Source organism: Bombina bombina, chromosome 6 (assembly GCF_027579735.1).
Source record: "Bombina bombina isolate aBomBom1 chromosome 6, aBomBom1.pri, whole genome shotgun sequence".
NCBI lineage: Eukaryota > Metazoa > Chordata > Amphibia > Anura > Bombinatoridae > Bombina > Bombina bombina.
This window is the reverse complement of record NC_069504.1, coordinates 795164890-795177702: the sequence shown is the minus strand read 5'-3', so window position 1 is coordinate 795177702 and position 12813 is coordinate 795164890. Positions and strand designations below refer to the sequence as shown.

At 38.7% G+C, this 12813-nt stretch overlaps 1 protein-coding gene across 1 annotated transcript in view; it reads right to left on the bottom strand.

The window, feature by feature from the left end:
• Nucleotides 1-12813, bottom strand: part of LOC128664630 (zinc metalloproteinase-disintegrin-like batroxstatin-2) — a 109865-nt gene that overhangs the window by 62850 nt on the left and 34202 nt on the right. The window contains exons 8-10 of the mRNA XM_053719445.1: nucleotides 11134-11205; nucleotides 10561-10730; nucleotides 10286-10370 (exon numbers count right to left, since the gene is read on the bottom strand). Of these exons, the coding sequence (XP_053575420.1) occupies nucleotides 10286-10370; nucleotides 10561-10730; nucleotides 11134-11205 (327 nt within the window). The remainder of the gene's footprint in view (nucleotides 1-10285; nucleotides 10371-10560; nucleotides 10731-11133; nucleotides 11206-12813) is intronic.

Below are 12813 nucleotides of genomic sequence, written 5' to 3'. Positions count from 1 at the left end.
ACACCCTATATCAGGTGTGCATAATTATTAGGCAACTTCCTTTCCTTTGGCAAAATGGGTCAAAAGAAGGACTTGACAGGCTCAGAAAAGTCAAAAATAGTGAGATATCTTGCAGAGGGATGCAGCACTCTTAAAATTGCAAAGCTTCTGAAGCGTGATCATCGAACAATCAAGCGTTTCATTCAAAATAGTCAACAGGGTCGCAAGAAGCGTGTGGAAAAACCAAGGCGCAAAATAACTGCCCATGAACTGAGAAAAGTCAAGCGTGCAGCTGCCAAGATGCCACTTGCCACCAGTTTGGCCATATTTCAGAGCTGCAACATCACTGGAGTGCCCAAAAGCACAAGGTGTGCAATACTCAGAGACATGGCCAAGGTAAGAAAGGCTGAAAGACAACCACCACTGAACAAGACACAAAAGCTGAAACGTCAAGACTGGGCCAAGAAATATCTCAAGACTGATTTTTCTAAGGTTTTATGGACTGATGAAATGAGAGTGAGTCTTGATGGGCCAGATGGATGGGCCCGTGGCTGGATTGGTAAAGGGCAGAGAGCTCCAGTCTGACTCAGACGCCAGCAAGGTGGAGTACTGGTTTGGGCTGGTATCATCAAATATGAGCTTGCGGGACCTTTTCGGGTTGAGGATGGAGTCAAGCTCAACTCCCAGTCCTACTGCCAGTTTCTGGAAGACACCTTCTTCAAGCAGTGGTACAGGAAGAAGTCTGCATCCTTCAAGAAAAACATGATTTTCATGCAGGACAATGCTCCATCACACGCGTCCAAGTACTCCACAGCGTGGCTGGCAAGAAAGGGTATAAAAGAAGAAAATCTATTGACATGGCCTCCTTGTTCACCTGATCTGAACCACATTGAGAACCTGTGGTCCATCATCAAATGTGAGATTTACAAGGAGGGAAAACAGTACACCTCTCTGAACAGTGTCTGGGAGGCTGTGATTGCTGCTGCACGCAATGTTGATGGTGAACAGATCAAAACACTGACAGAATCCATGGATGGCAGGCTTTTGAGTGTCCTTGCAAAGAAAGGTGGCTATATTGGTCACTGATTTGTTTTTGTTTTGTTTTTGAATGTCAGAAATGTATATTTGTGAATGTTGAGATGTTATATTGGTTTCACTGGTAAAAATAAATAATTGAAATGGGTATATATTTGTTTTTTGTTAAGTTGCCTAATAATTATGCACAGTAATAGTCACCTGCACACACAGATATCCCCCTAAAATAGCTATAACTAAAAACAAACTAAAAACTACTTCCAAAACTATTCAGCTTTGATATTAATGAGATTTTTGGGTTCACTGAGAACATGGTTGTTGTTCAATAATAAAATTAATAATAAAAAATACAACTTGCCTAATAATTCTGCACTCCCTGTACACACACACACACACATACACACACACACATACACACATATGCATACACACACACACATGCATACACACAAACACATGCATACACAGACATACACACACACATGCATACACACACATACACACACACATACACACACACATGCATACACACACACATGCATACACACATGCATACACACACATACACACACACACACATGCATACACACACATACACACACACATACACACACATTCACACACACACATACACACATACACATGCATACACACACACACACACATACACACACACATGCATACACACACATACAAACACACACACACATACACACATGCATACACACACATACAAACACACACATACAAACACACACACATATACACACACACACACACATACAAACACACACACACACACATGCATACAAACACACATGCATACAAACACACATATACACACACAAACACACATATACACACACACATGCATACAAACACACATATACACACACACATATACACACACACATGCATACAAACACACATATACACACACAAACACACATATACACACACACAAGCACACATATACACACACATGCATGCAAACACACATATACACACACATACAAACACACACATGCATACAAACACACACATACACACATATACACACACACACATGCATACAAACACACATATACACACACAAACACACATGCATACACACATACACACAGACATATACACACATGCATACACACATACACAAACACACATTTACACACACACACACGCAAACACACATATACACACACACAATCACACACATACACATACACATGTATACACACATACACACACACAAACACACATATACACACACAGACATACACACACATGTATACACACACAAACATACACATACATGTATACACACATATACACACATATACACACACAAACACATATACACACACAGACATATACACATGTATACACACACACAAACACACATATACACACACAGACATATACACACACATGTATACACACACAAACACATTTAACACACACAGACATACACACACATGTATACACACATACACACACACATATACACACATATACACACACAAAGACATATACACACACAGACATAAACACACATGTATACACAAACACACATGTATACACACACATATTTACACACAGACATAAACACACATGTATACACACATACACACACATATACACACACACATCCCAGCTCATGTGCAAAATTTGTGAGAAAATAAATTAAGAACTGAAGTTAGAAGGCTTTGATTTACAGAATACAAAATAACTGTAATTTAGTCATCTTTCTGAAGTAGGGATAATCATTGTTGGTAATACTTACTTACACAATCCCACACACACACACATACACAGACAAACACACATATACACACACACAAACACACACATATACACACACATACACATACATACACACACACATGCATACAAACACACATATACACACACACAAACACACACATACACACACACATGCATACAAACACACATATACACACACACATACACAGACAAACACACATATACACACACACAAACACACAAATACACACACACATGCATACAAACACACATATACACACACACACATACACAGACAAACACACATATACACACACACATGCATACAAACACACATACACACACATACACAGACAAACACACATATACACACACACATACACACACACATGCATACAAACACACATATATACACACACACATATACACACAAACACACACATACACATATACACACACACACACATACACACACAGACATACACACACATGCATACACAAATACACATACACACACAAACACACACACAGTATATGCATGCATATATACATAAAATACAAATATATATATATATATATATATACATCTAGATTTATGTATCGATATCTCAATAATACCTTCCAACATTTTCCATACACCATCATGTGATGATCAAAAATTTGCCGGAATGTAGACATCACACAAAGGGCCAGATTACAAGTGGAATGCTAATTAATGTTACACTCGATCGTTAACTGCACTAGAAGTAAGCTTTTTGCGTGCATCGGGTATGCACTAACCCGATGAGCGCAAAAAGCTGAACTTAGAATATTGTGTGTGTGTTCATGTATTACCCCTAGAAGTTAATGGAGAAAAAAAGTGGAAAAAAACAACACCCTACTCGCTCTCAAACCCGAACGGATATTCTTGTGTGAGCTAACCCTACATGAAAGTATGAATATTTCACATTCCAATGTTCTTCACATAACAGAATGTGTTCTATTTATTGATAAATATTTCTACATATATTTGATGGTATTTTGGTACAATATATATCTATAGCTATATATATATATATATATATATATATATATATGAGTATATATAGGTGTAGATATATACAGATATTTATAGGAATATCTATTTAGAAATACTTAGAACATATTCTGCTATTTACAGAAAATTGGAATGTGAATTATTTACAGTAAATAGATAGTTAAAACCTATGAATATTTCATAAGTATGTTTTCATCTACTTAACTGCAAATAGCTCCAATTAACTTATATATATATGTTATGTGTGCACTTTTGTATTATATGTGTATATATGTCTGTAAATACAAATAAATACACATATAAATCCATATGTAAATATATATATATATATATATATATATATATATATATATATATACACTGTATATATATTTAGATATGTATATGTATGTATATCTATGTTAAAGCCCTTTGTCTGAGATCTCATATCTTTGAGCCTTTATAAGTTTTGTGTGCAATATTTTTTTTAAAAAAGGAAATTTATGCTTACCTGATAAATTTCTTTCTTTTACGATATGACAAGTCCACGGATTTCATCCTTACTTGTGGGATTTATCCTCCTACTGACAGGAAGTGGCAAAGAGCACCACAGCAGAGCTGTATATATAGCTCCTCCCTTCCCTCCCAACCCAGTCATTCGACCGAAGTTAGGAAGAGAAAGGAAAAGCTAAAGGTGCAGAGGTGACTAAAGTTTAATAAAAAATAAATATATACCTGTCTTAAAAATGACAGGGTGGGCCGTGGACTCGTCATGTCATAAAAGAAATAAATTTATCAGGTAAGTATAAATTTCCTTTTCTTTTACAAAGATATGACGAGTCCACGGATTTCATCCTTACTTGTGGGATACCAATACCAAAGCTATAGGACACGGATGAAAGGAAGGGACAAGATAGGAACCTAAACTGAAGGCACCACTGCTTAAAGAACCTTTCTCCCAAAACCAGCCTCAGAAGAAGCAAAAGTATAAAATTTGGAAAATTTGGAAAAAGTGTGAAGAGACGACCAAGTCGCAGCCTTGCAAATCTGTTCAACAGAAGCATCGTTTTTAAATGCCCATGAGGAAGCCACAGCCCTAGTAGAATGAGCCATAATTCTTTCAGGAGGCTGCTGTCCAGCAGAAAAAGATTAACTAAATTCTTTAGTCGCCTGCAAGTAAAACTTCAGGGCACGGACTACGTCGAAGTTATGCAACAGACGCTCTTTCTTAGAAGAAGGATTAGGACATAATGAAGGAACCACAATTTCCTGATTAATATTCTTATTTGAAACAACCTTAGGAAGGAACCAAGGTTTAGTACGTAGAACCACCTTATCAGAATGAAAGATAAGATAAGGCGAGTCCCATTGTAACGCTGAAAGCTCAGAAACTCTACGAGCAGAAGAAATAGCAACCAAAAACAAAACTTTCCAAGATAATAACTTAATATCTAGGGAATGCATGGGTTCAAACGGAACCCCTTGAAGAACATTAAGAACTAAATTCAAACTCTAGGGTGGAGCAATTGGTCTTAACACAGGCTTGATTCTGGTCAGAGCCTGACAAAATGATTGGACATCTGGAACATCTGCCAAACGTTTGTGTAATAAAATTGACAAGGCAGAAATGTGTCCCTTTAAGGAACTTGCTGATAACCCGTTCTCCTATCCCTCTTGGAGAAAAGACAGAATTCTAGGAATTCTACTCCATGAGTAGCCATTGGACTCACACCAATAAAGATATTTACACCATATCTTATGATAGATCTTTCTAGTGACAGTGAATCAAAGTATCAATGACCGAGTCAGAGAACCCGCGCTTAGATAAAATCAAGCGTTCAATCTCCACGCAGTGAGTTGCAGAGAAACTAGATTTGGATGTTGAAAAGGTCCCTGAATGAGCAGGTCCTGCCTCAATGGAAGCCTCCATGGTGGTAGAGAGGACATGTCCACTAGATCGGCATATCAAGTCCTGCAAGGCCACACAGGCGCGATTAGAATTACCGAAACCCTCTCCTGTTTGATTCGAGCAATCACCCGGGGAAGGAGAGCAAACGGTGGAAACACATATGTTAGGTTGAACATCCAAGGCACTGCCAAGGCATCTATCAGTTTGGCCTGAGGATCCCTCGACCTGGATCCGTATCTCAGGAGCTTGGCATTCTGACGAGACGCCATCAGATCCAATTCTGGTGTGCCCCATCTAAGAATCAGAGTGGCAAAGATCTCCGGATGGAGTTCCCACTCCCCGGATAAAACGTCTGTCTGCTTAAAAAGTCCGCTTCCCAGTTGTCTACTCCTGGGATGTATATTGCTGACAGATAACAAGAGTGAGCCTCCACCCACTGAATTATCCTCGATACTTCTGTCATCGCTAAGGGACTCCTTGTTCCCCCTTGATGATTGATGTAAGCCACAGTCGTGGTTGTCCGACTGAAAGCGAATGAATATTGCTCTCAACTCTAGAATATTGATTGGAAGTAGAGACTCCGGCTGAGTCCACACACCCTGAGCCTTCATGGAATTCCAGACTGCGCCCCAACCTAGTTACTCCCATAGTAGAGAGGTCTTTTACACAGCATAAGAACGCCTCTCTCTTTATCCGGTCTACAGACAATCGTGAAAGAAGAAACATCCCGCTTGGGAGAGAATTTTTTAATTCCAGCTGATACCCTTGGGACACGATTTCCAGTGTCCAAGGATCCTGCACATCTCTTACCAAAGCCTGGGCAAAGAGAGACAGCCTGCCCCCTACTAGATCCGATCCCGGATCGGGGGCCGCCCCTTCATGCAGTCTTGGTAGCAGCAGCGGGCTTCTTGGGTTGTTTACCTTTGTTCCAAGCCTGGTTGGGTCTCCAGACGGCCTTGGTCTGACCAAAATTCCCTTCTTGCTTGGCGAAAGAAGAGGGGACTTCCTTAAAATTCCGAAAGGAACGAAAATTATTCTGTTTACCCCTCAGTTTAGAAGTTCTATCCTGAGGTAAGAGATGACCCTTACCTCCCGTAATGTCAGAAATGATTTCTTTCAGGTCAGGCCCAAATAGGGTTTTTCCCTTGAAAGGAATAGCCAAAAGCTTTGACTTAGATGACACATCCGCACACCAAGATTTTAACCAAAATGCTCTACGCGCTAAAATGGCAAACCCAGCATTTTTAGCCGCCAATTTGGCAATCTGAAAGGCGGTATCTGTAATAAAGGAATTAGCTAGCCTAAGAGCTTTAATTTTATCTAAGATCTCCTCTAAGGGAGTCTTAGTCTTGAGAGACTCCTCTAATGCATCAAACCAAAAAGCCGCTGCAGTAGTAACTGGTACAATGCAGGCCGTAGGTTGTAAGAGGAAACCCTGTTGAATAAACATTTTCTTTAGGAGACCCTCCAATTTCTTATCCATAGGGTCTTTGAAAGCACAACTGTCTTCTATTTGGATAGTTGTACGCTTAGCCAGGGTAGATATAGCTCCCTCTACCTTAGGGACTGTTTGCCAAGAGTCCCGAATGGTATCAAGGATAGGATACAACTTCTTAAAATTAGGGGAAGGTGAGAACGGGATACCCGGTCTTTCCCACTCCCATGTAATAATTTCCGAAATTCTTTTAGGAACCGGAAAAACATCAGAGTAAGTAGGAACCTTACACAATTACACAATTTCTCTGGCGGAATCACAATAGAGTCACAGTCATCCAGAGTCGCTAAAATCTCCCGAAGAAATATACGGAGGTGTTCAAGCTTAAATGTAAAGGACATTGTGTCCGTATCTTTCTGAGGCAACACACTTCCCGAATCGGAGAGTTCCTCCTCAGACAGAGGTTCCCTGACCCCCAAATCAGATCCCTGAGAGGGTACATTGGAAATAGCTACTAAAGCATCAGAGGTCATAGCTTTCTCATGGACCTCTGACCTGCTACGTTTGCCCTGTAACACAGGCAGTTTAGATAAAACCTCTGTAAGGGTATTTGACATAACTGCAGCCATATCCTGCAGAGTAAATGAATTAGATGCGGTTGAGGAACCCGGCGTCGCTTGGGTGGGCGTTAAAGAATTTGGTGGAATACCCTGATTCTCCTCAGACTGAGAATCATCCTTAGACACATCTTCTTTACATAAGATTTGTGCTTTGCATTGTACAGCCCTCTCAGTGCACGAAGAACACAAAACTAGAGGGGGTTCAACAGTAGCATTTAAACACATAGAGCAAGGAGTTTCATCCTCAGAGTCAGACATGTTGAACAGACTAGCAATATTAACAATAGTCGTTTTCAGCTAATAATATTGAGCACTAATACAAATAGTATGTAAAGAGTAAAATCAAAGAAAAACGTACTGCGCCTTTAAATTTTAAAGCGCAACTATTTTTCTGAAATGTGCAAAAAGTTGTTGGGGACAGATAATATTACTTTTAACGTGCCCAAAATGCCTTAAAGTATTGCATCCACCTGCATAAGCATGAAAGAAGCACTTTATAACATTTTTTTATATATTAACAAAAAAATTGCCTCTGCACCACGCCACAGCTCTACTGTGGCGCCTACCTGCCCCCGGAATACACTTGCTATCCTCCGGTAGTATCGATACAGCTTAGGCCTGACCAGAGCCCTGGTCTCTGCTACTACACGATCAGGAAACTGCTGCGCATCTGAGCGCGCAAAAAGAAGCCCCTCCCACCATGGGTGTTATCTAAATTTAACTAAGGCCTGCATGGGTCGTAGCAAAAAAACGTTAAAACATGTCGGTGCACAAAATTCAGCCTAAAAGCACTGCATCTGCAACCATTAAACTGCTCAAAAAGCCAACCGCAACTCCCAGCGTCTAGCCCCAATAAGCCCATAGGTATTTGTATGTTAACAAATAAAACAAGGGATTTCAGGCACACCATTTTCCTTTTATTAGTGTATACCGCTTACCCTTCCCCATATAGGGAAAATGTCAGTCTGCTCTGTTACATCAAGTCTCCCCAGAAACAAAAGACTACACATACCTTAATGTTGCTTGTAACAAAGCATCAGTCTCCACACTGAAGATTTTCTTACACTACCTCAAGCTGAGTCGTGGGAACCAACATGGATCTTAGGAATATCAGCTAAGATCATTGACATCAGGACAGGAATTAAGTTGTTTTCACTTGACAAATTCCCCCTGAGAAAAAAAAGTACTCACTGGCACCATTTAAAAATAAAAAATTCTTGATTGAAGAAAATACAACTATCACCTCACTTTACCTCTTCCTAGTACTAACATAGGCAAAGAGAATGACTGGGTTGGGACCGAAGGGAGGAGCTATATATACAGCTCTGCTGTGGTGCTCTTTGCCACTTCCTGTCAGCAGGAGGAAAAATCCCACAAGGATGAAATCCGTGGACTCGTCATATCTTTGTAAAAGAAAATGTTTTAGTAAATGGTGTTAATATGAGTGTAAGTGTACTTTGTAATGTATTTTGATGTGTTTTGTGACACTTTTTTGTTTTGCGAAACAGTTAACCAGAGCTCTGAAGACGCTGTAATCAATCTAGCGTAAATCGCGATTGCGCTCTAGCTTTCAACTTGTAATACCAGCGGTAACTCAGACGTGTGTAAACACCCGTAATAAACCCCTTATTGCTTGCATGCAAGCGTTTGCGCTCCACTCGTAATCTGGCCCAAACTGTTTGAGGGCTTTATTGAGCAGTATATTGTTATTAATGTGTTTCCTTTTCACATAGAGAACACTGCATAGGTAGATCAACAGTTCTTAAGCTAAAATTTCTTTAGACTTTCTAGAACTCTTTGAGGGACCTCACAATACTGAAGAGGCTTTGTAGATAATCTCACCAGAGTGGAGAGTTTTAGATCATCAGGCCCTAATTGAGGGTAACTTGTGGGTAGCGTTATGTATATTTTGTGGGCAGAGTCATAACCAGTGGAGGCAAATTAATATGATTTCTGTGGCTGGGTTTGAGTATGCCAAGAGTGGATTGGACATACCATGACCAGAGTCAAGGTGGCTGTGTTCAGAGTTGAGTTTTCACTTTGGAAACTGTGATATTTATAGAAAAAGGATTATACATAAAGTTTTGGGAAGGACAATTTAGTGGACCTTCCAGACCTTGACAATATTTAAAGGACCAGTAAACAGAGTAGATTTGCATAATCAACAAATGCAAGACAAAAAAATAGAATTTACTCTGAATTTCAAATGAGTAGTAGATTTTTTTCTAACAAATTTTAAAGATATGTAAATTTCCACTCCCCATGTACCATGTGATAGAAATCAGCCAATGTCAAATGCATACACGTATAGTCTGTGTATTCTTGCACATGCTCAGTAGGAGCTAGTGACTCAAAATGTGTAAATATAAAAGACTGTGCACTTTTTTTTTTAATGGAAGTAAATTGGAAAGTTGTTTAAAATTACATGCTGTATCTGAATCATGAAAATGTAATTTGACCTGAGTGTCCTTTTAATATTTGGGACATTTAGGAGTTCTGATATAGGAATTATCTATTGCTATTCTCACCTGGATTACACCGGCGGAATAATCATCACTGCACAAGGCGGCGATATAAGCATATCCAACGGTCGTTCCCTCAAAATCCATATTCCTGAGAAACAAAATGAACATAATGCAAATGAATGGAAAGATATATGATTACAACATTGCATTCCATCCCCATCACATGCATAATAAGACTGCTCTAGACTTAGACCAATGAGAAAAAAACATGCAGTCTTTTCATCTACTTTATCCAATCACCACCTAGAATATAAGCACCAATAGAAAGAGAATTATACGTTAACAGCTGGGCATTGTCATGTGGCTTTCTCGGAAGAAGATTTGTTTTCCTCCAGGAAGAGAAATTTTCAAGAGTTGTCGTAACTGAGCTGACCACTTGAATCTGATCTGCAGTAGTCCATATTTCCACTCCAATCAAGGCCACAAAAGTATTTATTGCTTTATACGCCTGAAAAAGCACAATGTCAAGCATTAGAATGCACCTATGGAATTGCCTTATACTACAAACCTCATCCATCACTGTAAAGTAGTCTCACCAAATTCTCATAAGGTCTCCTCATAGACAAACCTTGTGAAATGTCTTCTAAATCGAAATATTCAACAGGGGGAGTTCTACACCATAAAATTTGGGAGGGCAAAAATGTTGACCTCAAATCAAAGTATCAAGGGTACAGTAGTTACGGTTAAGACCTCATTTTATACTTCTCCCTCCTAACTTTATTATTATCTTCTTTTTTTTTTTTTCTTTTTTTTTTACTTTACGTAATCTGCCTAGAGCAATAGATATTTTAAAAATCACTCTTAAAGTTGGTCATATCCAAAAACCAGATTAGATTTGATTATAAACTCACCGTGTTAACGTAATTAATAATTTCAAAGATTCTCTTTTTGACATTTTCAATATTTTGGCTGTATTTCTTGTACTGAAATGAAAAAGAAAAACATATAGTATAGTAGATAGTTTTAGCGGGATACAATACACAGACCACTTCATATAATTTTTATGTAGATGCGTACATTACTGTTTCATGAGACAGATCTCATTTTCCTCAAAGTCTGCTGAATTAACTGAGGCCTAACCCATGCTCTTAATCATGCCTCTGATCATGATTAAGGACCTCTGTTACTCCTAAAACATTGGGCCCCAATTTGAGAACCGGTCTACACGGCTTCACATCGAATGAGCAGTGGTCCTTCTCTCTCCGCTGCCCGGAAGTATCATTACAAACTGGCTTGATCATTACAAACTGGCTGTCAATCACCCCCAGCAGAGGTGGCGGAGAGTGTAAGAAGCAGGGTCTGGTGCCCGCTGCTTCTTACATTGTGGGAAGCAGGCTCACATGGGCAAGGCAGCACTGCAACGCTAAAAAGTAGCTTGCGCTGCTCAGTATATTGAGACCATTATCTAACTATTTTGGACCCTATGTTATATATGTAAATAAAGGTCCTTTTATGCAGCTGAAAGATTTGCATTTTTGAATATAGAAAAGTTATAAGTCCACACAAAATTTTCTTGGTTTAATGTCAGATTTAATATTATAAAAAAAAGTAAAATACATAATTTAAGCACATAAGGCAATATTGCGTTAAATGCCATGTCTTTCTTTTCCATTTGCTGCTTACAAGTTCAGAAACCCATATAAAAGTTAATTTCTCATAGGTATTCATTTGTTTACCCAATGTGAATGCAGCTTTTTAAGAATTGTTACACAAAAGGAAGTAAAAAAAAAACTATACATAGACACTAAAGGACCTCTGCTCCTTAACTCATTCTCTACTTCTGAGGTGGCGGACAACAATCACCCCGATCAGATACGATTGGGATGATTGACACCTCTTGCTAGCACCCGATTGGCCGTGAATGTGCAGGGGGCGGCATTGCACAAGCATACTCTGTTGGCATTTAGAGATGACGGGCGGATATGATCCGCTACAGTGGATCATGTCCACCCGACATTTTATAAATCTACCCCTACTTCTCATTTGAATTTCTAACTAAGTGCTATTGCATTGTCTTTTTATTATACATGTATTGATTATGTAATGCTATGTAATGCTACTGTTTTTAATGGTCATTTAATAAAATCTACAACGCATGCCTGATTATTATTATTATTATTAAAAAATCTTTAAAAAGCAATAAAATCTTGGTCCAATAAATAAACATAATTTTAAATTAATCACAGCTAGAAATGAAATAGTTATTATATACTTGCTAATTTTTATTCTTATTCCTATAATTTAATGTTGCAACTGTGCTTTCCACCCTAACCCTATGTGATGGTTCACTGTGCTAATACTGTGTTTAGATGGATATTACACTGTTATTTTTGTAAAAACAAATACAATATGTTAAATAAAACATAAAAAGAAACAGATTGCATAAAAAACAGCAAACAACGTACTTGTTGTATTGCAAAATAAGCACTTAGAAATTCTCAGTGTAGCCCCTGCCCTCAGAGTGATCATAGAGCTAAAATATTGGCAACTTAGGTTACATTCTGACTCATCTAAACATGAGCAAATCTGAC